This window comes from Myxine glutinosa, chromosome 13 (assembly GCF_964187855.1).
Source record: "Myxine glutinosa chromosome 13, kmMyxGlut1.1, whole genome shotgun sequence".
NCBI classification, from domain to species: domain Eukaryota; kingdom Metazoa; phylum Chordata; class Myxini; order Myxiniformes; family Myxinidae; genus Myxine; species Myxine glutinosa.
In genome coordinates this window covers 39,542,966-39,569,912 of record NC_136273.1, presented here as the reverse complement: position 1 = coordinate 39,569,912, position 26,947 = coordinate 39,542,966, and the positions used below count along the sequence as shown (strand labels likewise).

The window sequence follows — 26,947 nt, the reverse complement described above, 5'->3', positions numbered from 1 at the left end:
CTGGCAGGCATCTGGGGAGGTGCAATAATAGTACTGCTTTTAATGATAATAATGATTGATGATCATGATTCAAGGACATTAAGCCTGGTGTTGGCTTAACGGTTACAGTGGCTGCCTTAAGATCTTAAAGTCTTGAGTTTGAGCCCCTGTCATGCCATTAATTAACACCAGGTGGGTTGACTCAGCCTGTTATCCTTCCGAGGTTGGAAAAATGAGGATCAGCTGAGGGGGCACTGCATCAGCAGCAAAACGGCGCTAACAGAAGTGATGCAACCAGCAGCCACAGGCTGCATGCAAAATTAAAAAGGACATTAGTAGACAATGGACAAATACATATGAGATATGATATGGGATAATTTCAACCTTAGTTTACTGACATCAAAAGCTAGGAATGCAAATGGGAATGTTGGAGAATGGATTTGTTTTCCCATCATCCTTGGAAAATCAAAGCTACTTATAGTCTACAAAGTCTACAAGGCTTTTGTCCAGAGCTCAATCAGGTATAGCTCTCCAGTGTGGGCTGGCGGCCCAGCATCACATATGTGTTAATTGTGTTGCACAAGGAATGGACTTTGAAAGGGTTAATTTTGTCGCACTCTTGGTTTCATTCAGAACCAAAGCTTTGAGCTACTTATACCACCAACCGCAAAATGGTGGTGCAACATCTTGCGGCAGAGGTTGGACTTGTCTAAAAAGAGTGTAGAATGTCCTGCTTGCGAAATTAAATTTGGCATCAACATTATTCATGCCCGTTTTCCCATCATTTCCAAAGTGAATGTTGAGCTTTGCCTGCGTGCACAGCTTTTCAACTGCAGCACGGGAAGTGGCCGTCGTAAACGGGAGACAGACGAACGCACGCCCAGACACCACAGACCGCAATATATATTAGATAGAACAAGACAACTCCTCATTGTGTTGTACAGTACCCTCATTGGAATGGACTTCCATCCAAAACACCACCTTGGGGAACTCCTTGGAGGAGAGGGTGACTGCGAGTGGCAGAAGTCAGAAATCCAGGAATGAAGGTGGCCTTCTATGCCACAGGCAGGGAGCTTAGCAAGAGAGAGAGAGCTGCAACTGCTCATCACAAATGAGGTAAAAGATTGGGCTCAATTTTATTGTAATGAATGAGGTGTTTTACTTTCGGTTTGATTGCTCAGCTATTGGTTTTTCCTCCTCTGGTTGTATTTGAGTTTCAAGGTCCGTGACAATGCATACAATCCACCAATCGGTGAACAATCCTGTATGTCGGCTGATTTTGTCATCCATGTATGTGCTTTCGTGTTTCGCTGATGCTTTGTATGATCTGTACTAATATTGCACCTCCTCAGATGTCTGCCACAGCTGCCCTTTCAGTCCATGTAACCAGTGACACATTATATACTGTAATAACGGTGTCCTGCCAAAGGTATTTGTTTATGTAATCAGGAGGAACATTGCCAAACTCTCACATTTACTCCTTTAGCATCAGCTGTGATATGAAGGTGCAGACAACACATCAAATGCATATAATGTTGTTATTGTTTCTTGGCAATCTTATGGAGCAAGGATGATAATGTTCATCAATTCGCTTTGGGGAGAACGATGGTGGTGAGCGGACCAAACTCCTTTGTCGACATAAGCACTTGTGTCCTTTATTTGGCTCATCATAGTGCAATTCTCGAGTAACGCAGGTGGCTAAATCTCTTGGGTCTCACAATCTGCCATGATCTTTCCTGGGAAAACCACATTTCTAAGCTGTTCTCAAAAGCCAGTCGCCGACTGGGCATCCTCCGTCGTGCGAAGTCCTTCCTTGGCACACCTGAGCTCCTCACCACATACAAGGCTTTCATCCGCAGCTCAATGGAACTGTTCTCCCCTCTGGGCTGGTGCTCGTCTTCACGAAGTTGAAACCAAAGCTTTCAGAATCATTGGAATCTCCCGCGATGAAGCTGATTGTGAGGGCCTTTCTCTCTCTCACCGCAGGCAGGTTGATGGTCTTTCTGTCTTCTACCGACTCCTCTCTGGCCTAGCTCCCCCAGCTCTGTCTGTGCTCTGTCCCCCAAATATTCCTACAGGTTGCACAAGATCTGCCTGCAACCCTCTTCTGGTGAAACTGCCAAAATGAAGACTCTATATTCACCTTCACCCTTTCATTTCTCTTTTCTCCCACCTCTGGAACAAACTCCCTCACTCTCTTCAATCCCACTCCTCCCTCCAGGTCTTTAAAACAGCTGTTCACCACCATTTCTTATCTTCCCCCATCCCAAACCCTGATCTTTTCTACCCCTGTTAATTCACCCCAGATCCACTTTTCTGAAATACCAACTTCTTTCCTGGAAGTCCTAGCAGTGTCCATGTGTTTTATACCTCTCCCACTCCCTCCCCCCTTCCCATGCCTCCTCCCCCCAAGCCCTCTCCCTCCCACAGATCTCCCGAAGTCCCTGCTCTCAAATGTTGTACTTGTGTGCTTCCCCCTCTCTCCCCATCTTGTGTCCCGCTCCCTTTATTTCGTCTTATGTGTCCGTTTGTTTTTTTTGTCATTAATGTTAGCTTTAACACGAGCCTCGATCTTGTGTACAAAAAACAAACAAACAAAAAAAATGCTGTGCAGTGCCACTCTGGAGTTCTGAGGAACGAACTCTTCCATTGGCTTTATGACTAACCCGGAAGCCATTGCTCTGAAGTCAGGGTCGTTCACACCTTTTAACACAAGCACTGCAAGAAAGCTGTCCAGGTGTCGTGATCAGCAGCAATGTCTTCCCAATGGTCATGGTCGATGTGTGAGGCTTACTTACTTCAGGTAGCCTTTGACGATTTCCTTCTTCGTCTGTCTTGTCTGTGCATCCTGGCAAGAATCTGGTCATGTAACAAGATTTTTCCAAACCTGTCACTGGGCTGCCCATTAGTAGTGCACTTGAGTGATCATTGCTCAAATCCTGGCGACGATCGATCTCTGGAGGTCTCAAGTGTCCCCTTCCAAACCGGCCCTTTCCTTCAGACACCTCATCCTCGTGCTCAAAGTCTTTGTCTCTCTGTTTACCTGATCCTCTGCCAGTCTGTGAGTCTGCTGCCTCTCTTCTCTATCCCTTGTCTCCTCCATGAGCCTATATTTCTGTGGGCAATATATATATATAAATGGTTCAAAACAGTCTTATGTTTAATCACCAATATTTTCGATCACTTCAAGTTTTACGGTTTATGGAAGAACTTAATACATGACTTGCATAAGCCACACTCTTGACATAACTACATCATTTTGTGTGTGTCATACCTCATACAAACAGACATGTAATACAATTGAGACTTTCTCATAAAAGTATAAAAATTGAAAAAAAATGTGTAATCTCACAAGAGACACCTTTGTGACTGCTTTTGATGCAGTTCTCTAGCTGTACCTTGCTACATGATCAGGATGTGTGCCTTGCAGACCAACCAGCTGCTCAACGTGTCTCTCCAGCAAAGATCGAAGGAGTCTCCCAATGGGTCCTTACAGGACCTTTTATGTCTATATGACGAAATGGAGACCAAAATGAAGGTAAATGTGGACCAGGTGCATCTTTTAAATTAATACTCTCAGTTAGAGGTGCAAAGGTTGAGGACTATATTCACAGGCTAATGTTAAGGTAGGCGAGAATACAGAATCAAGGTTGATTGTTAACGTAAAATTGTAAAATAAAGATTGTAAAAGACAAAATACAAATAATATCCAAAAACTGTTGTTAAATATTTTGTAAGGAAGTAACACCTTTGTTAATTCCATCAGTTTAATTTTTGTTTCAGGAAACTTATACCAATCCCCGCTTGAATGTTGGTAATTTACCGCGTGAGACAATAATTTACCACATCATTTTGGATATTTCAATTTATTAAGTCATTTTAATCCATGCATTTTGTTTTCGTTCCATGAGATGACTTACAACGTATTAATAACCAAACTTATTGAACCTAACAAGCATGTGCAAGGAAGGGGGGAGGGTATATATATATATATATATATACATACACAGTCACGTGAAAAAGTAAGTACACCTCATGTAAAGTTTTGACTTTTTCAACATATTTCAACATACAGCTATTTGATCTTCATTTCAACAATATTGATGGATAAAGGTGATATAAGATAACAAATATCATGAAACATTTGCATTTTGTAGTCCAATGTATAATTTAAATAAACATAAATGCAAATTTCGCATGTGGAAAAAGTAAGTACACCCTTGGCCCTAATAGGTGGTATTGCCTCCTTTGGCAGAAACAACCTCAAGTGGGCGTTTCTTATAACTGTCTACCAGTCTCTGACATCGACTGGGAGAAATTTTTGCCCACTCCTCCATGCAGAATTCTTTCAGCTGTGCGATGTTGGAGGGATTTATTGCATGCACAGCTCGTTTCAAATCCCCCCACAACATCTCGATGGGATTTAGATCCGGGCTTTGACTTGGCCATTCCAGAACCTTCCATTTCTTTCATTTCAGCCCTGCCTTGGTGGATTTACTGGTATGTTTAGGGTCATTGTCATGTTGCAAGGTCCACCTTCGGTTGAGCTTCAACTTTCTGACAGATGGCCTCACATTATCCTCAAGCACCCTCTGGTACAATGTGAAGAATTCGTAGTGAATTCTATGATGATGAGCTGCCCAGGCCCGGATGCAGCACAGCTGCCCCAAACCATAATATTTCCCCCACCATGCTTTACAGTTGGTATCAGGTTCTTGTGGTCAAATGCTGTCTTTGGTTTTCGCCAAACATATCTTCTGGTACTGTGGTCAAATAGCTCTACCTTTGACTCATCTGTCCAGAGCACATTGTTCCAGAAGTGCTGGTCTTTGCCTAGGTGTTCATTGGCAAACTTTAGTCTTGCTCTGATGTTCTTTCTGGACAGCAAAGGTTTCCTCCTGGCACACCTCCCATGGAGATCAAATTTGTGCAGCCTCTTTCTAATGGTAGACTCGTGCACTTTGACATCAACAGTGGCAAGAGCTACCTGTAGGTCCCGTGATGACATTCTGAGGTTCTTAGAGACTTCTTTCAGCATCTTGCGGTCTGCTCTCGGGCTGAACTTGCTGGGGCGGCCTGGCCTGAACAAGTTGGCAGTTGTTTGGAATCTACTCCACTTGTAGATGATCTTCCGGACAGTCGAATGATTGATTTCAAATTGTTTGGAGATCTTTTTAAATCCCTTCCCAGACTCGTAGGCATCTATAACCTTCTTTCTGAAGGCCTCAGAGAGCTCTTATTGATCGAGGCATGGTGATGCCGCACACTTCAACAACAAAGAGAAAACCAAACTAAATGTCTGAGGTTTAAATAAGACAGGTTCCTCCAAGATCCTCTCTGACGATGTTCTAATCATTTGCATCTGAGCTGGTGCACCTGATTCTAATTTTAGGTATTTGAAGTAGTGATAAATATCGGGGTGTACTGACTTTTTCCACATGCGAAATTTGCATTTATGTTTATTTAAATTATACAATGAACAACAAAATGTTAATGTTTCATGATATTTGTTATATTGTATCACCTTTATCTATCAATATTGTTGAAATGAAGATCAAATAGCTGTATGTTGAAATATGTTGAAAAAGTCAAAACTTTACATGGGGTGTACTTACTTTTTCATGTGACTTTATACACTACATGACCAAAGGTATGCAGACTCCCCTTCTAATTAGTGGATTCGGCTGTTTCAGACACACCCTTTGCTGACAGTTATATATAATCAAGCACACAGCCACACAATCTCCGTAGACAAACATTGGCAGTAGAATGGGCCGTACTGCAGAGCTCAGTGACTTTCAACGTGGCACCGTCATGGGATGCCACCTTTCCAACAAGTCAGTTCATCAAATTTCTGTCCTGCTAGAGCTGCCCCAGTCAACTGTAAGTGCTGTTATTGTGAAATGGAAACGTCTCGGAGCAGCAACAGCTCAGTCGCGAAGTGGTAGGCCACACAAGCTCACAGAATGGGACCTCCGAGTTCTGAAAAATCGTCTGTCCTCAGTTGCAACACTCACTACCGAGTTTAAACTGCCTCTGGAAGCAACATCAGCACAACAACTGTTCATCGGGAGCTTCATGAAATGGGTTTCTATGGCTGAGTTGCCGCACACAAGCCTAAGATCACCATGTGCAATACCAAACGTCGCCTGGAGTTGTGTAAAGCTCGCCGCCATTGGACTCTGGAGCAGTGGAAACGCGTTCTCTGGAGTGATGAATCACGCTTCACCATCTGGCAGTCCGACGGACGAATCTGGGTTTGGCGGATGCCAGGAGAACACTCCCTGCCTAAATGCATAGTGCCAACTGTAAAGTTTGGTGGAGGAGGAATAATGGTCTGGGGCTGTTTTTCATGGTTTGGGCTCAGCCCCTTAGTTCCTGTGAAGGGAAATCTTAATGCTACAGCATACAATGACATTCTAGATGATTGTGTGCTTCCAACTTTGTGGCAACAGTTTGGGGAAGGCCCTTTGTTAAATACCATGTTATATATTTATTTTCACCCGATCTCTCAATGGTGAAGAATCACTTAAAAAATAAATAATTATCGTATCCGAATCCATATTAAGAATATTCACCAAAATCGGATCGATTAGTCTTTATCACACACCCAACATCTCCACCAAGTTTCATACAAATCCGTCCACAACCTTTTGAGATATTGTGCTATGTATAGGTTTTAGCCCTATCACTCAATGGTGAAGCTTCACTTAATTAAATAATTCTCGTATGCGAATCCATATTCAGATATTCACTAAAATCGAATCGATTAGTCCTTGTTACACACCCAACCTATCCACCAAGTGTTGTCCAAATCCAACCACAACTTTTTGAGATATCCTGCTATATATCGTTTTTGGCCCTATCTCCCAATGGTGAAGATTCACTTAAAAAAATTTAATAGCAATACCTAGGTGTTCACAAAAATCTAATAATTTTCTCCTTGTCACATACAAAATTCCCTGCCAAATTTCGTCTGAATCCGTCCACAACTTTTTGAGATATCTTGTTCACAGACAAACAGACAGAGGTGAAAACATAACCTCCATCCACCTTCGGTGGTGGAGGTAATGACTGATTGAACTGTGAACTGAGGATGAAGTGCAACTGACTTTGTCTCATTGAAGAATTTCCTGGTAAACAATATTGAGAGTTTACTTTTCATTACAATGAAAGAAATAAAAGACCTTTGGGATTTTTCCACTCAGCTTATTACCACGTACAGCTGGCCATGTGTGAATCGGGGCTCTTGAAGACTGAAGCCAACAACCTTGACACTTTGTCCTTGGGATTTGTTGATGGTCATGCCAAATCAGGCTCTAACTGGAAACTGAATTTGCCTGGAAACTGATGGGATTATCGGAACTGCCTGGAATTTGCCTGGAAACTGATGGGAAAACTGGAAACTGATGGGATTATCGGTATCCTTGGAATTGTGGCTTGCTCTCCCTTGTTTGGTCCAAGGTGACATTTATGCAACTTGGCAGCATCTGTTCGATGATTACTTGAGTTCCATTGCAAAGCTTGGTGGGTCGAGGTTGCGTAAAAGCAAGACTGGCATTCCTATTTTCAGAAGAAGGTGATGAGGTGGCATTTCTGAGGGTTCCAGACTGTTCAGGAACTCTGGGGTATGTAACTGATTCATCGCCATCCACTGATTTGTATGAAGTGGCCTCCCCTGTGAAGCTTTGTACAAGTTCCCAGATTATTGTTTTTACTGATTTGTTGTGTGGAGCAAGGATTGCACGCTCGTACAGCCATTCCATATCTTCGTCGTGTTGTAGTATGTTTTGGTACACCCTCGACTGGAGATCTTTGGCTGAAGATATCATGGCCCCTGATTTTTTTTCTTTTCTAACTGTGGTATGCTGATGAAATATCTGTCACTAACATGAGGCACCTGGCCATCTCCAATCCGCAACCGCAGCGTTGCAAATTGACCTGTGTCGTGATCATCTCAAAAGAAGGATCACCTGTTTGTTGTCAGACAAAGAGTTTTTATATGCTTCCAAAGATGTGAAGATTTGAGGCAAACGTTAATCTCATTAGCTTTACTGCCAGTGATGAGCGGCTTCATGAACAGGTATGCCTCTGCCCAGATTAGAGAGTTTCATGCTGGTGAACCTCCATTATTAAGGCAAACCCTAATGGTTAATAGAGACCGTTTCCTTCGTTGCAGGTACATTTGGAGTGGCGCCTTCTTGTCAACCATTTTTCTTTGACTTGTCACACACAACTACCTGCCACAGACGATTGGTCGTGAAAACACAATCATGTTGCTGTGCCACGGTGATATGTGGAGCAACAGATATTACAATATGTCTTTCGCCCTTCATTGTTGATATTCATTCATAATTTCATTCATCCTTTCTTTATTACCAAAGTATTCTCTGGAGACCTGTGTCCTGTGAACATTACCCCAGGGATCCTTACAGGCCTGTGGCCATTTATAAACCTGACACCAGACCTGTTTAATTAAGTCTTGTGCCTAGATAACATAAGGATACAGAAAATTTGTCTTCCTTTGGTACGCAAGATCCTTTGCTCAAGTAATTTTCTGGTTTCCTCTATAAGTGGAAACAGCAGGTGGCCTTTAATGGCGTCCTTTCCCATAAATCTAAAATTATTCTTTGCCAATCTTTGTTAAGATTGATTAATCCCATAAATCTCATAAGTTTGCCTAAAAAAAAAATTTGAATGTGATGTTAAATGCTGGCAAGTCAAATGCTCTCACACTGTTTCTTAACAAAGATTGGCAATCAAGTGATCCAATCAACTTCTCTGGATACCACTGAAAGAGGTGGAGTACCTGGGACTCCTTGGCCACACTGGAAATGTGTCATAACCTGCGATGGGAAGATCATATCATCAAGCTAGTGGCTTGTAACTGTTTCAGTATTCTCCGTCGTGCTAACCCAGCTAACACAACACCGTTGGGCCAACGTTGGCCCAACGGTGTCGTGTTAGTTCGGAAGGCATTCCTGAGCTGCACCGAGCTCATCACAGTGGATTGAGCTTTCATATGGATCTGCATGGCATATGACTCCCCTCCCTGGGCTGGTGCGCCTGCTTCCCACATTGCTCCTCTCGAGGTGGTCAAAACCAAGGCCTTACACACCATTAGTATCTCAGACAGGAGGCAGGCTCCTAAAGACTGCCACTCTCTCACCGTTGGGAAGATGGTGGAATCTCTATTTTGTACAAGCTCACATCTGGCCTCCTTCCTCCTACCATTTCCTACTTCTGTCCTTCCCGAACCAACCCAGGTCACAAGTATTCCTCGAGAAACCCTAATCTTTCCTCCCCCTCAATGTCCAGACTGATTGCCCACCTGCATTCATTTCTCTCCATATTGGTAGTTTGTGAACCTTCTGCCATTTGCCATTTGTCACTTCCATGAGCCTCAACTTTTGTCTAAAAAACAGCTCTCTTGTAATACATTTCTCTAGTTTAACCATCGTTGGTTTTGATCTATTTACCTAAACTTCCAACTCAAAGTACATACATTGTTGTGTGGTTGGATCTATAACAAAACAATGTGAACTAGAATAGCACTGGAAGGAGTGCATACCTCAATCAGGCTGAACAGTCTACATTTGTATCCCACTGATAGGCGGGATCCAGATCTTAACCAAAATCGAATCGGATTGTTATTGTCACACACCCAACTCGTCCACCTAATTTTGTCATAACTCGTCCAAAACTTTTTGAAGTATCGTGCTATATATAGTTGTTGGCCCAATCTCTCAATGGTGAAGATTCACTTAAAAATATGGCTTCCGGATCCGGGTTTTTATGAAAATCGAATCAATTCGTCCTTGTAACATACCCAGCATGTCCACCAAGTTTCGTCTGAATCCGTCCACAACCTTTTGAGATATCCTGCACACAGACAGACAGACAAGGGTGAAAAGCTAACCTCCATCCACCTTTGGCAATGAAATGATCCAATCAACTTCTCTGGATACCACTGAAAGAGGTGGAGCACCTGGGACTTCTTGGCCACACTGTCATAACCTGTCATGGGAAGATCATATCATCAAGCTAGTGGCTTGTAACTGTTTCAGTATTCTCCGTCGTGCTCACCCAGCCAACACAACACCGTTGGGCGAACGTTGGCCCAACGGTGTTGTGTTAGCTGGGAAGGCATTCCTGAGCTGCACCGAGCTCATCACAGTGGATTGAGCTTTCATATGGATCTGCATGGCATATGACTCCCCTCTCTGGGCTGGTGCTCCTGCTTGCCCATCCACTTTGGTGGTGGAGGTAATAAATATATGCATATTCATTGGGGATTTGAGCTATTTTAGTTTATTTTGCACACTATTTATTTATTTATCTATTTATTTAATTATCAGTCACCCTATTTTCTTGCAGTTACCTTTTCAATAAACTTTAATTTAGTGAATATATGAGTCCCTTTTTATCAGATCCCTTGCATTGTGTATCTTTTCCCCCATCAGTCCATTCATCAGGAGCTAACGCAACGACATGGCGTGACAGAGCAACTTTGCTGTTTGGCGAGTGATCTATCAGCATTGGTGAACTCGTCTTGGGCAGAGCCACGAGCAAACGAGGTCAAGTCTCGCCTTGTGACCGCAAAAGACCTGAGTTGTTCATATCTTGTCAGCATCCACGATGAGCGGCAAAAGGTCTGACATTCTTGAAATGCCGAAGCATTGCCCCTGCGGCTCTAGAAAACACTGGCTTTGTTGCTCCTTTGTGTTGTAACTTGGTCATGAAAAATGTAAGTTTTGTTCTTCCATTTGCCCGACATTAGGCCAAAACTTTTCAAAATGCAGCCCAAGATCATCTGGTTTGGTGCTTGGATGCTGAACAAGCACTGAAAGCCCTCGATGTTTCTGGTGATGAAGGATCCTTCCAGAATGTCTCCAAACACCTCACTGTAAGCACTGTATCGCAATAGTCAATGTTCTTTTTTACGTTCTTTGAGAATAGCATCGATGCTTGAAATGGAATAACTTATTGTGGTAACATTGGTTCATAAGCCAATGATTGACCGCAAGGGCCTAATTGAATGGGACAGGAAATATCAGTGAGATTACCACAGTGATCCCTGATGTTGGACTACCAAACAGGAAGAGACGGGTATGAAGGAAAAATAGTGGTTGGTGGGTGGTGTGCTTGGGGTAGAGAGCGGAGGAGGATGGGCAAGAGTTGACGACTGTATGGGTGAAGGGTCACAAGAGGAAAGACGATTAGTGGAAGGAAAATGATTTCCAGTAGGAGGAGAAATGCGATGAGAGGGTTTTCCAAAACAACCTATATGATACAAACGAACACTGTAAGCCTGGGCCTTGTCTGTTTAAAGGTAGGAGCGAGACTACATTGCAAATGGCATGCTGGGAAATTACAGATGGTTGGCATCCTATACCGCCATCTTGAATGAGGCAAAAATTCCTTCTTTTCACAAGTCAGCCTTAAAATCTGCTGATTATTTAGAAATACCTGTACCTTAAACTCAACTCTCTTACCTGTTCTTACACCCAGAGTTTTCAGGAACGAGCCTTTTTGTATCGTGACGGCCCTTGTGTTACTTCTTGCAGGACTGGATGCAGAAGCTGGAGAGCCAGCATTCTATTTTGGCTGAATGTGAGAGCATGGCGGAAGCTATTTTGCACGTTTGTCCTCCTGGTGGTGCTGCCATCGTCCTCCGGTGGGCTAGAATAATCCATGCCCGATTCGATGAGGTACGGTATTATGGTATGGATTTCCATGTGAGGAATAGATTCCTTACAGACAGTGTTTATGACCATAATTGTCAGCACTTCTTATGTGCGCGTAGGTGCAAGCCTGTGCAAATGGGGTTCAAACACGCATGGCGGCGAGTCGCATTGCCCTGGAGAAGGACACGCGCCGAGCGGAAGAGCTCGTGTCGTGGCTCGCCAGCACGCAGGACATGATGGCGGAAGAGGAAATAGAGCCAGAGAAAGCGGAAGTAACCGAGGAATGTCTTGCAAGGCACCAAGTATGACTTAAAGTTGTCATGACAAATGCACACCTAATACTACTACAGTCCAACAGGATCGTGCAGATGTAGCAAACTTGCCTTTAAGCTCTCTAGTCAGCATTTGATTCTTGATCCGATTATATCTTGTTGGGTTGGTGCCGAGCATCCTGTCTTTGATGGACCTTCAGCTGGGAACCTGTCTGCTGGCATTACCTGTTGGACATGAAGGATCCCACAGTTTATTACCCTGCACTCGCGAAGCGAAATACGGGGTTAAGCATTCAGTTGCGTATGTGTGCCGTGTCTGCATTTTAAAAATTCATTTTCTCGGCAACCGTTGGTCCGATTGACATGAAATTTTCACCATAGGAGGGCCTCCTCCTGTAGAATATTTTAATGCTTATTATGACGTCATAGGTCACGTGGTACAGGCGCCATCTTGGAAAAACGTCGCACCTCCATATCTCTGAAACCACTCCATTGAAAAATTGAGACCTGCCTCATTGTCACCGACTCCCCACGGGGAATAAGATATTTGAATGATCATGTCATCAGTGCCTTCGTTATGACGTCATAATTTGACAAGTCCAACACTTATCCGATCATTATTTTAAAATTTTCAGCAACTGTTGGTCTGATGGGCACGAAATTTTCACCATAGGAGCGCCTCCTCCTTTCGAATATTTTAATGATAAATCATGACGTCATAGGTCATGTGGTACAAGCGCCATCTTGGAAAAAACAAAAAATGGTGCACCTCTATATCTCCAAAACCGCTGCATGGAAAAAATTTCAACATGGCTCATTGTAAAGAACTCCATGTGGGGAATAGGTGTTGTTAACAATGACGTCATTGGTGCCATAATTATGACGTCATAATTCGACAGGAACAACGCTTAGTCTGATCAGTTTGAAATGTATTGAGCGTGATCTATGCAACAATCATATTAGAGAATATAAATTTATGATGTCATCGCTCACGTGGTCTGGCAGCCATATTGGATCAAAAAAAATGTTCAAAAACAGAAGAGTTGGCTAGCAACAAGTTGACTGCGCAGGGTAAGTATTCTATGAATACCATCTAGTTTTGCAAAGAGTTGACGATTGTTGCTGGCACCCTAGCTGAATTCCAAATTTCTGCCCTCGCATACATCAGCTGCGCAGACACACCTCGGGAATGATGCAACCAGAGGCTCACATTGGTAATCCTGCAACTTAAAACGATTGATAAAATGCAATTTAAATTTGATGTCATTCAACTTTTATGGGTATGCAATATTTTCTGAACCATACATAGATACACCACAATCAATATCGAAATAATCTCTGTTGAGAGAACTTTGAAAAGAGAATTTCTTTGAAGGGTTCATTCATATCTTCACCCTGACTCGTGGTGACCACATTCTGCTTGTTCTCTAGGATCTCGTGGCTGAAATGACTGCACTGCAGCCTGAGGTCGATCGCCTTGTGAGGCTCTACCGTCGCCGTGCACTGTCGGATACTTTGTCTCCAAGTTCATCTTCATCAACCTTGTCTCCGTCGACTCCTTCAACCCACCCAGATTTCCGTGAGTCTGACTGCCTGTTCTCTTACGGAACACTGAGAAAATTGGAAAAAGCTAATTTTGACAAATGGAATAATTACACATCACTCTGATTACCATGTCACCTCTATATTATCAGCTCACCTGGAACGAAGTACAGGGGAGCTTATGCGATGGCGCGTTGTCCGTCTGTCTGTCCACGAGTCCGTCAGTCCGTAAACACTTGAAACTTCTTCTCCGAAATCGCTGATGGACTTGTGACCAAATTTGGCACAAATTATATTTGTTGTGTTTTGACTAAAGTTTGTTCATGGCATTAAAAAAATCGAGGTCTAAGGGGGTCTACCGGGGGTCAAAGTGGATCCAGGTTTGACCCCCCAAAATTGGAATTTGCTTTCTTTTTTGAAACTACACACACGATTTTGATGAAACTTGACCACAACCTTCATCACCCATGCTGTACCAATGTTTGCTCACGGCATTAAAAAAAATCTGCCCTTTGGGGGTCTCCTCGGGGGTTTCCCCCCAAAATAGGTATTTGCTTTCTTTGCTTTCTTTTTTGAAAATACACAAACGATTTTGATGAAACTTGACCACAACCTTCACCACCCGTGATGTACCAAAGTATGTTCACGACATTTAAAAAAAATCTGCCCCTTTAGTGGTCTACGGAGGGGGGGTGCCCCCCAAAAGTGGTATTTGCTTTCTTCTCAGAAACTACACATGTGATTTTGATGAAACTTCACCACAACCTTAATCACCTATGATGTACCAATGTTTGTTCAAGGCATTCGAAAAATTGGGGACTTAGGAGGTATATGGGGTTGGGGGAGGAGGGGTTGCCCCCCAAAATAGGGATTTTTTCTTTTTTTGTTTAAACTCTTATAATTATGTGAGTATGATTCTACATGCTGCCCTGTCTTTTAGCAACCACTGAAATTGGTTTAAAATACCCTTGGTGAGTGCAGTATACTGTTTATTCTACCAGGTGAGCACAAGGGGTATTGCCCCTATGTTTTTTTTTATTTGTTCCCCTTGTCTGGTGTTTGTGCTCTGACAACATAGGTTCAAGTTCTTCTCCAGGGAGTCAGATGTCCAACCAATCATCTCCTCTCCTACCAATGGGGGGCTCTTCCCCACAACTTCAGCCTTTGTTGACTCTGTGGCAGCGCGTTTGGCTGGCGGTTTTAGACCGAGAGGGTCGTTTGCGTGAAACACAGGAGAACCCGCAGCAGAAAGTAAATATTGGGAAGATTTTGCCTCTTACTAAAAATTCACACAGCATTTCTTTTCAAGAATGTTACATTTTTATCTTTCTCCTCATTGTGGGTTCTTCATAATTTATTACCTCCATCACCGAAGGTGGACAAAGGTTATGCCAGACCCCTGTCTGTTTGTCTGTCTGTGAGCAGCATATTTCAAAAGGTTATGGATGGATTCAGCCAAAATTTGGTGAACAGGTTAGGTGTGTGACCAGAACAAATTGGTTATATTTTGGTGAAGATTTGGTTCCAGATCCAGATACTACATTTTTATAAAGTGATTCTTCACCATTGAGACTCAAAAAGTTATGGACGGATTCGGTTGGGTGTGTGACAAGGACGAACGAATTATATTTTGGTGAAAATCCGAAAATGCGGATACGAATTTTTATTTTTCAAGTAATTCTTCACCATCGAAAGATAGGGCCAAAACCATATACCGTATAGCATGATATTTCAAACAAAACTTGGTGGATGAGTTGGGTAGTTGACAAGAACAAGCCGATTCGATTTTGGTTCAGGTCCGGATCCAGATTGGGCCCATCAGTGGATACAAAACTTAAACTGTTGAGCCTGGCGGAGGTATGCTCCACACTATCACTGACATTTCCAGTGTGTTTGGTATTATTGACAGCATGTGTAATTAAAAAGCTTCAAGACCTCACTTCAAGAAATGAGGCTTTATTGAAATCGATCTTTGCATCCTACACAAAAAGGCAATAATCTCGTTAGTCCTACAAAGCAAATGAAAACATTATAAAGCATCAGTCATCAATCACAGTTGAGTACCATTTCACTGGTAATTCCCTGTTTGTCGTTAAAGGCGGCAAAAAGGGTTGGCGTCAGGAAGGGCATCCGGCCGTAAAACATTGCTTCAAAAAGGGGACCGAAAAACAACAACAACCACGGTTCCCGAAAAAGGCCAACCCCCGCTTTGCGGGGAAAACATGGCCTCTAAAGGTGGTTTTTTTTTTTTTTTAGTCATCAATCACAGTCTTGTCTTACCAAGAAGAACCAGAGCACATCTCAGTATAACTCATTCAGCAGGTAATAAACTGCTCCTCTCTCACACACCGAGCGTTCACCCATAATTAAGCACAAAGCTTCACGCCTACGAATGCTCTTCTTCTTCATCATTTTCGCCACAGTATGGTTAAGGCTGAGTCCAATTACACCATTCACATATTAGGCAACCAAAACTGAATGCGAAACGCCAAATATAATAAAATCAGCCATATCAGCCATATACGAGCACTACTTCCTTTCATTTAAACAAAATGACCCTCTTAATGTATCCTTAATTTACATTTTCACGAGTAAAAAATACGTTGTTCATTACCATGCTTTTTTGCAGAAGGAAGACAAGAAAGACAACGCAGACTTCTTCACAACATGGGGCTGGCGTTGCCTACAGTGGGCAGGCCATAGTCGTCTCCGAGTACTTGACTACTTCTGCCGTCTTGACAAGGACCAGGATGGCCTCATCCATCGCCAAGACTTTATTCAGGCCCTGCTTGACTCCAGTCAGTTTTGACATAACTTAAAAGATCTTGTGTCTACCGTTTGAGTATTTCTGGCCTCACAATTCAAGGATCTCATAACCTCTATCCACTTTTGAAACAATGTGCCGCCATATTGTTTTAAGAGAAAAGCCTTAAAAACCACTAAAACCCCATTTTCTCCAAAACAGCTGAAGAGATGCAAAGCCCAAACTTTGCATGTATGATCGCATACCCATGACAAACAAAAAGTTCAGCGACCATGACGTCTTAGGTCACATGGTTTAGTAGTTATGACGCTTTCAAGCATAAACTTTAAAACCTATCTCCTCCCTCATTTTTGAAGATATCGAGTGAAAACTTTACACATATGTTACCCATGTCGGGAAGCTCAAATTATCTTTTGGAATTTGCGACAACTTACATGGTTTGGCAGCAATAAATAATTGATTGAAAATCTTAAAAACCTACTATCTCTTGGACCGCTGCATTGATTGACATGAAACGTTAACGTAATGTAGCTGTCATAAAGGGGAATAAGTGTTTAAAATGTCCACATGATTGGTTGTACGGTCTGGAAGGTAGAAGTTGTTATTGTGTGAAGAAGAAGAAACTCTACATTTTATCTTCTCCAGCCATGTGACTTTTCAGTGTATCTTTAATTATGATGAAAGCGGGGTTGTGTGAAAGTGGGCTTGTATCAAAGAGGGGTTGAATCAAAGCGGGGTTGTATCAAAGCGGGGTTGTATCAAAGCGTGTCCGATGAAAGCGGGGTTGTATCAAAGCGGGGTTGTATCAAAGAGGGGTTGAATCAAAGCGGGGTTGTATCAAAGCGGGGTTGTATCAAAGCGTGTCTGATGAAAGCGGGGTTGTATCAAAGCGTATCCGATGAAAGTGGGGTTGTATCAAAGCGTATCCGATGAAAGTGGGGTTCTATCAAAGCGTATCCGATGAAAGTGGGGTTGTATCAAAGCAGGGTTGTATCAAAGTTGGGTTGTATCAAAGCAGGGTTGTATCAAAGCAGGGTTGTATCAAAGAAGGGTTGTATCAAAGCAGGGTTGTATCAAAGCAGGGTTGTATCAAAGTTGGGTTGTATCAAAGCAGGGTTGTATCAAAGCAGGGTTGTATCAAAGAAGGGTTGTATCAAAGCAGGGTTGTATCAAAGCAGGGTTGTATCAAAGCAGGGTTGTATCAAAGTGGGCTTGTATCAAAGCAGGGTTGTATCAAAGCGGGGTTGTATCAAAGCGGGGTTGTATCAAAGCGGGGTTGTATCAAAGCGGGGTTGTATCAAAGCGGGGTTGTATCAAAGCGGGTTGTATCAAAGTGGGCTTGTATCAAAGCAGGGTTGTATCAAAGCAGGGTTGTATCAAAGCGGGGTTGTATCAAAGCGGGTTGTATCAAAGTGGGCTTGTATCAAAGCAGGGTTGGATCAAAGCGGGGTTGGATCAAAGCAGGGTTGGATCAAAGCGGGTTGTATCAAAGTGGGCTTGTATCAAAGCAGGGTTGGATCAAAGTGGGCTTGTATCAAAGCAGGGTTGGATCAAAGTGGGCTTGTATCAAAGCAGGGTTGGATCAAAGCGGGGTTGTATCAAAGTGGGCTTGTATCAAAGCAGGGTTGTATCAAAGCGGGGTTGTATCAAAGCGGGGTTGTATCAAAGCGGGGTTGTATCAAAGCGGGGTTGTATCAAAGCGGGGTTGTATCAAAGCGGGATTGTATCAAAGCGGGGTTGTATCAAAGCGGGATTGAATCAAAGCGGGGTTGTATCAAAGCGGGGTTGTATCAAAGCGGGGTTGTATCAAAGCGGGGTTGTATCAAAGCGGGGTTGTATCAAAGCGGGGTTGTATCAAAGCGGGGTTGTATCAAAGCAAGATTGTATCAAAGCGGGGTTGTATCAAAGCAGGGTTGTATCAAAGCGGGGTTGTATCAAAGCGGGGTTGTATCAAAGCGGGGTTGTATCAAAGCGGGGTTGTATCAAAGCGGGGTTGTATCAAAGCGGGGTTGTATCAAAGCGGGGTTGTATCAAAGCGGGGTTGTATCAAAGCGGGGTTGTATCAAAGCGGGGTTGTATCAAAGCGGGGTTGTATCAAAGCGGGGTTGTATCAAAGCGGGGTTGTATCAAAGCGGGGTTGTATCAAAGCGGGGTTGTATCAAAGCGGGGTTGTATCAAAGCGGGGTTGTATCAAAGCGAGGTTGTCGGAAAATGGGGCTCTATCAAAGCGGGGTTGTATCAAAATGGGGTTCTATCAAAGCGGGGTTGTATCAAAATGGGGTTCTATCAAAGCGGGGTTGTATCAAAGTGGGGTTCTATCAAAGCGGGGTTCTATCAAAGCGGGTAGACGGAGGAAACGGTCATCACTGCCAGCAGTTACAGTATAAAGTGGCAGTTCTAGTTAGTATCATAATCACCATCATGAGTCACGATGTGAGAAAGGCATGTGATAAAGATGCCGTAATCACCGATGTTAAAGGTGAGGTAACATGAGGTGAGGAAAGCATGTGATTTGCCACACCAGCTAGATGGACCGTTTTTTGCTGATGTGAATAGACGTGATAACAATAGGCATGAATAACGATCCTGGGAAAATGGTCACCCAATTGGTCAGCGTTGCGATAAGTCAACGAGTGATGGGAGAAATGGCACACCCAATTGGTCAGTGCTGCGACTAATCGATGAGTGAATATTGCTGACATGGCTGTAGCCACACAACCTCTATTTATTATAGTAGATACATACACCTGTTGTATTTCTTTCTACATACCCAAAATGCCTATGCACTCCCTCAAAACCACCTATCCTCTCTCCTAGTATCCATTTAAATCCATATCTTGCATTTACTTCCCAAAAACAAACATGCTCCACATCCTCAAATTCTTCCCAAAAATTAATTCTCTCCTCTTCACATAGGTTTACTTGTGGTACATAAGCTTACATTACATTCATCAACTTTTCTCCTACTATCAGCTTCAATTTGGTGATTCTACAGCTGTATCTCAACACTTCCAAAACTTTCTGGATAAACTTTCCTGCAATTAGCACACCAACCTCCCTTTAGCTTATGCCCCTCCTGACCAAATAACTTGTACTTTTCATGTCCTGTGCCAATTGTCCTTGCATCTTGACCTCTCCATCTCATCTCCTGCCGACACCATATACGTATATGTACCTTTCTTTTTCTTAACATTTCTACCACTTCCCGACTTGTCCCACTCATTGTCCCCACATTATCTGTACCAACTCTCAGCACTACCTTATAATACCTTATTTTCCCTATGTACCAGCGGCATACGAACAGCATCCGGGGCTGTTTGCATTCATTGTGATTACTATGATGATCAAGTCAGTTTCACCTGGTTTGTCCACCCTTCTGGTTGATGCCAGCAGGTGGAGTACCCACGGCATACTAATGGTTGCACCCTGCCCATTCATTACGGCTATCATAAAAAGATAAAGATTGAAGCAATGAGCAAGGTTTTACGGTCGGATGTCATTCCTGACGTTATAACCACTTCTTTCCGGGTGGAGCATTAGCCGTCATCTAAAAAGCCCACCTCCAAGGTAGTGATGTGCCACTTTTCTATCTGGGATGGTACGCTTGGCAATGGGCAAAAAACGCCTCATCAAAAGACAGTGGTGAGCTACATTTCTATCACAGGTGGTACCCTTAGCCTTGGTGAAAAAAGCATGACCACAAGGCAGTGGTATGCGTATGTATATACATGTATCAAAGCGAGGTTATTGGATACAACCCCACTTGCATACAACCCCACTTGCATATATATATATATAACACTTAACACAGTATTTTGTTATCTTACTAGATTTCACCAAATGTCCGTCTGTCTGTCCGTTCGAAGGTACCGCAAAAACGGCTGAACAAATCGCAACGATATTTTGGGTGGGTAATCCTAGGAACCCCTGGAGTAAAATAGGCCATATTGTTTATCCAATTTTTCCAAGTTTCCAGTTTTTCCAAACACGATGGAATAATATTTACCGATATGAACAGTGATGTGGCTTTTGTTGAAATTCTACGTACCAGGAGAGAGTAGATAGACTCCTGACGAACTCTTCCTATATAAACGTGCGGCTCCGAAGTAACACGGCAGCGTGTGCAAAGCGACTGAGAAACAGGTGTCGCGGCCGCTTCCGTGTTACAGATTCGGCGCGCACTCTTCACACATAAATGTGCGACTGAGAAAGACGTGTAGCGGCCGCTTCCGTTTTGCAGAATTCGATCTTTTTTCAAAATTGGCGCCATGTACTGTTTAGATTTTTATGATTTGCGTGTGATATGATTCAACGGATGTTTATATGAATCGTTTAAAATAAAAAAGCCTTCAATTTCTGATATTTTGCCTTTTTATTTGGGCCTCCCAATTGAAGCCCTGCCCTTAGGGTGGGTACCGGTGCTAGTAATATAAATTTATGATTGGAATGTTGTTGTTTGGAATTGAGTGAATACAATTATGATTTTGAATTTCCAACCTGACAGAACTGCTCCATATCCGGATTTAATGTCAGCACAGATTTAAATATTTGTTTGTGTCACGAGTGTTGGTAACGGTTTATTTAATATCAATGCTATTTAATTTGTGATTGGAGTTCAGTTATACTGTTTGGAATTAAATAGAGCTATTGAGTTCAAATGAATGAGGAAATGACGTTTTTACGTTTTTCATCGGCATCATTTCATTTTTCAAAAACGGCTACGTTTTTCATGCAAGTCCTTCACGAACCTGCTGTCCATGCTCGATGTTTGACTACAAGTAGCACAGGAATGTGGAATTTATTGGTTCATGGTTTGCCATTCGCCGTTTTTTTACCTAGGTCTTTCACGAACCTACTGTCCATGTCTGATGTGTGACTGAAGGTGGCACAGTAATGTGGAATTTATTGGTTCCATAGTTTAGTATTCACCGTTTCCGCATTGTTTGTTTGCTTTCGGCTCCCCACCCGTGCGTAGCATGGGTACCTCGCTAGTATACATATATATATATACTATATATACACATACAACAAAAGGAGCACCATTGACCCTAAATGTGATGCTAACGTCATGCACATAACTTATGGCCATACATATGCTTGTGTGTGTGCTTGTGTGTGTGCGTACGTGAAAGCACACACACATGCATTTGTTGCTTCTTTTGGTCCTTTGTGTGCACGTTTAAATTCTTATTCTGTTTCTTCCTTTGTGTTCCTGTTTCTCTAACCCCAAAGAGACTGGCATTAATGATGTGGAAGCGACTGCTATAGCATGGATGTTTGAAAAGGGTGGAGGCCTAGTGGATTACTACGAGCTCGTGGAGGCTTTGACTTCTGCCCCCACTCCAGGGCAACCACAAACCGATGCCGATAAGATTGATGATGAGGTAAGATCGTTAGGGTAACATGAATCCGCGTACTCAAGGTGAAGACTTTGGACACAGGCAGCATTTTGCACAGTTGAGCATTTGAAGTTTGAGTTATTTATACAGTGTTTCATTTGGAAGCCAATATGTGTATGCCCATGCAGCCTTGCACTTGCATGAGCGTCATTCCAAGAGAGGTATGTGTGCTGTTGATCATAAATTGGTTATTCACTCATTTTAAAGATTCCTCTTATGTGCTTACATTATTTTTTAAATGATCTCAATTTCCACTTTGTGATTCGTTTTCCCTTCCCGGACACCCGAGATGATATTTCTAACTTTAACTCAGTTTGGTGTTCCTATCATTTGTTGCAGAGGAATTAACAACACTATGTATTGGCCTAAAATGCATAGAGCTTTTGTTCTATTCTACAATTCTGATTCTGCGATTTAAAAAATGCGATAAAACAGTACCAAACAAGAACGGTACTCGGTAGAGAGCATACCTCCACCAAGCTGAACAGTTTATGTTTTGCATACCACTGATAGGCCGGATCTGGATTCGGACCTGAAAGAAAATGTAATTAACTTGTTCTTGTCACCTACCCAAGTCATCCACCTAGTTTTGTCATAACTCGTCCACAACTTTTAGAAACTTTATGCTCTATATCGTTTTTGGCCCCATTTCTCAATGGTGAAGAATCACTTGGAGAAATGAAAAATTCTCGTATCCGGATCGGGATCTTCACCAAAATCGAATCAATTTTTCCTCATCACACACCCAAACTGTCCACCAAGTTTCGTCAGAATCCGTCCATAAGTTTTCATGATATCGTGCTATATATCGTTTTTGACCCTATCTCTCTATGGTGGAGAATCACTAAAAGTTGTAGTATGTGGATCCGGATCCTGATCAAAAATGTGCGGTGCTGTCCTTGTCCGGTCATCTGCATACCCCAAAAATGTCTGAATGAGTGCTTCAAAACTGTGGACAAAAATTGTGTGAAAGACAAACAGATGCTACATACCAACATACTTAGGGAAATACTTTTGCCAGGTAACAAACAACCAGATGAAAAATCATTCATAGAGCAACACTTGGCAAAAGAGAACAAAGCAGAATGGTACTCAGTAGAGCACCCTTTTGATCTCACAAATAATTGGTGGTTGAATTTAGTTAGCTGATATGAAAATCCCATTCAAATTTCAAGTGAATCAGATGAAAATTGAGGATTTTAGAAATTTGAAAAAAGTGGTTGACCTTTGTCCTGTGTTGACCTTTTGGCCTATGCTGATCTCAAAAATAGTTGTTGGTTGAATTCAGTTAACTAATATGAAAATCCTATTAAAATTTCAAGTCAATCGGATGAAAATTGAGGATTTTAGAAATTCGAAAAAAGGTGGTTGATATTTGGCCTATATTGACCTTTTGGCCGATGCTGATCTCAAAAATAGATGGTGGTTGAATTCAGTTAGCCAATATGTAAATCCAATTCAAATTTCAAGACAATCGGCTGAAAATTGAGGATTTTAGAGATTCGAAAAAAGTGCTTGACCTTTGGCCTATGTTGACATCTTGACGTCAATAATATATAGGATTTTGTCGGACCACGAACTCTACTATTTGGTGAAGTTTCATGAAGATCGGTTTAAAATTGTGACCTGTAGGCAAGTATAAGTGTGCGGACTGGCAACACACAAACAAACACAAGCCGGAGTGATCAACATACTTGCAAAAACATTTTTTTTTTTGGCCAAGTAATAAACAGAGGTGAATACCTAACATCCACCCACTTTCAGTGGTGGAGGTTAAAATATTATTAACGATAGTTAGCGCAATTAATATTAATATACATAATGTTACGTGTATGGGGGTAGGCAATGAAATACCTTAGTCCAGATAGGATTGTATGGAGTAGTGTGCTCCGAATGTCACGAAGAAGAAACCTTCCTGTAATTAAATCAGGCCCGGATGTCCGTGTAAGTGTTATATGTCTCCATGCGAGGGGTAGAGCTATGCTAATTAGTTAGGGGATAAGGGTAAATTCCCTGTGTGTAGTCGCTTCTGTATTTTTTCCCTTCGTTCTTATAACACTTACACCACCAGCCATGCGATCAGCGCCTAAATTATATAGCGCGATCGCCGACCGGATCCGGACATTGCTACGGCACCACCTTGTCGAATCATCTCAATGGGCACCAAGAGTGACTGTGAGGCCACGCACCGAAGACCGATTGGTTAAAGAGCGGAGGAGCGATGCGATGGCGCGGAACGATTGGTGAGTGTGTGACGTCATCGTCGAAGATTCCAGCACCAGGAACAAAAAGCCAAAGCGCTGCCATTTTCGCTCTCTTGCGCTGGGTTTGATTGCGAGCGGACGCACTTTTTTCTCTCTCTCTCTCTCTGTCTCTCTGTCTCTCTGTCTCTCTGTCTCTCTCTCTCTCTCTCTCTCTCTCTCTCTCTCCCGGCGTCCGTGGCAGGCAGTTGCAGTCGCACTTCTCTCTCTTCCGGCATTCATTACGACCATTCGTACAGTTGCATTGTCTCTATTGTGCTGGGCAGTCGCATTTTCGCCCGCCCTGTTCCAGGCTGCGGAAAAGGCGGACACATCCTTCTCTCTCTCGTGGTGTTGGCTCGTGACGGCTGCACTTCGTGTCGTGCGTGCCTGGGAAGTTCGGGACGGTCGGAGCTCGGTGCAGCCAAGCAAGAAGGACGAGGGAGGAACTCTGGTCTGTTCGCTTCACGTCGGCGGCTGGGGTGAATGCGACTTCGCGGCAACGTGTGTTTTCCTGCACAGGGACGTGAGAACTGTGACGGCCCTGGACGGTCAAGAACGCCAGGCGGAGTATCAGCCAACGCACCACACTATGCTAGGCATTTATTTTCATTTATAATCCCCTTGTGTTGTAATTGTGTTTGGGTGGAGGATCCTCATTTAGGAATTAGATTTTACCATACGTTCATTTTTCTGTTATCCTGCATTTATTTTTATTAAACCATTATTTGTTGCATTTTAATTGTTGTATCGTTGATTGGCCTGTCTTGTACTTTTATTTGTTGTGGGGATTGGATAACCCCCATGCCACATCCGTCCGTGCAGGTAAGCCTCGCTGCCCTCCACTACCCTCTGCGCGTGCACAAGGTACCGCCATAGTTGGGTATACGCGAGTTAAAGCTCATTTGTTCATCTGTCGCTGTGAGATCTTCACTACAGGGTGGACACAACAATGCATAAACTGAACATCAAAATAAACTTATCACTTTCATTTTTTGGAATGTGCAGCTTTACAAACACGTTTCTTCAATTGTAATGGCTGATATTATGTAACGGGAACTTCACTTCAATCACCTGGTTGATCAACAATGGCGTGCTTGAGTGGTTCTGTATCTTTCCCTCATAGATCCAAAGGGATCTTTCCCTTTAAATAATGACCCTCATAATGAAATCCTTCAGTTCTCGTGGTTAGACATTCATTCATTCATATTCATAGTCACTCTAGAGGCTTCTGACAGGGAAAACAACAAGAAAATTCAGATACCACGCCTGATATCTGAACAACGTTTAAGGGCAATTGGGATGCTTGAGGCTGGTGTAAGCCAGCGAACAATTGCCCAACGTCTTGGTTGCTCACAGCCTGCAATTTCCAACCTGGCCAGGCGTTGTGGTGAAATTGGAACTGTGAATGATGGTCCACGAAGAGGAAAACCACGGGTAACCACCCCAAACCAAGACTGCTGGATTGTGCTGCAGCATCTTCGTGATCATTTCCGCCATGCGACGCAAACAGCTGCAGTGACAAAAGGTCGCCACAACAACCGCATCAGTATCTCTACTGTGCAGAGGTGCTTGAGAAGTCGGGGCCTGGTGGCAAGACGTCCTTGCAGAGCACGCAGTGCATTGGCTGAACAGACCAAGATGGTGTCTGCAGCATCGCCACTGGACACAGCAACAGCGGAGTGCAGTCTTGTTCAGCGATGAGTCCAGATTTTGCCTCCATTCTGCTGATGGGCGTCAACGGGTATGGCGCAAAGGTGGGGAAAGGTATGCATCATGCTGTATTCACCAGATCAATCGCTGGGGAGGACCCAGTGTGATGGTATGGGCTGGCATTTCCACCTGTTACAGGACACCTCTGGTCGTCATCGAAGGCAATCTTACTAGTCAGCGTTATGTCAATGAAGTTTTGGGACCTCATCTGCTGCCATTTCTCCAGGCTCATCATGACATCACAGTTTTCCACCAGGACAACGCTCGACCCCATGCTGCTCGCCTGACCACCAACTTCCTCCAGGAACAGGGTGTTGAAGTGATGCCTTGGATGCATTATTTCCCTGTCCTCAATCCCATTGAGCATTTATGGGATGAGCTTGGTCCACATCTTGCAACGAGAAGATCAACGGCTGTCAATCGACAAATGCTCATTGAAGGCTTGCAGGGGGAGTGAGACAGACTTCCCCAGGACTGCATCAGATGCCTGGTACAGAGCATGCGTCGGAGGTGTACACCCTGCATCACAGCTCAGGGAGGACACACACGATATTGAGGACTGTTGTCATTCTGTCCTTGACTGTTAGGAGTGTTGTGTCCATTCCTGTGTCATTTTGTTTTGACTGTATTCAGGTGCGTGCCTTTGTGTTGCAGTGCTCTGTGACTTTTGTTGCACCACCCCTTGTGATGTTCATGCTTTTTGTTTTTTGTGATTGAGGCAACCTCTTGTTTATTGACATGTGTTTAGTAAAGATAGCTGAACTTACCTCTGTGATCAAATATTTTTCATTTTTGCATGGAGGATTTCAATGAGTGTCCTTCGAAAGATTTGATAAGTTTATTTTGATGTTGAGTATATTATTATCCATTAATATGATATTACTTATTACATCTTGAACATCTAAAAGGACATTTAACCTACTGTTTAATAGAGATTATGATACCAAATACTGTAAAGAAAAGAAATGAAAAACAAGTGATACAGTGTTCGATCACAAAGTCCAAATAACATGAATTTTATTGCCTTTGTCAAAGATATCTCTGCAGCATAATATAATCCTGGTTCTCATTTGCTGATTTCTGTTTCCTGGTGTTGATTGAAATCACAAAAATCCGAATTGTCAGTCAACTTCGAGCGTTGAAAAATGTAAAGCAGATTGAACTGATTAAACAAACTTGATTGGATCTCTGAAATGTATTATTGACATCAAATTACTTGGTAAGCTATCAGCAACAGAGGAAGCAGATTCAAATGTTGACGTGAATCTTCCAATATTAAAATCCATAAATCCGCTCGATGTTGATTTTTTGTTGATGCATGTTTTGGTCTCCGGTGATTCTTTTATACATA

At 42.9% G+C, this 26,947-nt stretch overlaps 1 protein-coding gene across 3 annotated transcripts in view; it reads left to right on the top strand.

Annotated features, from left to right (window-relative positions):
• Positions 1–26,947, top strand: part of LOC137438859 (plectin) — a 230,855-nt gene that overhangs the window by 179,688 nt on the left and 24,220 nt on the right. For 2 of the 3 annotated variants that reach the window (XM_068134291.2, XM_068134290.2), the window contains exons 25-33: positions 3,410–3,517; positions 10,443–10,631; positions 10,760–10,885; positions 11,547–11,690; positions 11,786–11,968; positions 13,370–13,517; positions 14,559–14,731; positions 16,110–16,278; positions 21,477–21,628. In XM_068134291.2, the coding sequence (XP_067990392.2) occupies positions 3,410–3,517; positions 10,443–10,631; positions 10,760–10,885; positions 11,547–11,690; positions 11,786–11,968; positions 13,370–13,517; positions 14,559–14,731; positions 16,110–16,278; positions 21,477–21,628 (1,392 nt within the window). Of the gene's footprint in view, positions 1–3,409; positions 3,518–10,442; positions 10,632–10,759; positions 10,886–11,546; positions 11,691–11,765; positions 11,969–13,369; positions 13,518–14,558; positions 14,732–16,109; positions 16,279–21,476; positions 21,629–26,947 lie in introns of all 3 variants that reach the window. The other variant, XR_010986805.2, reaches the window with a different exon arrangement.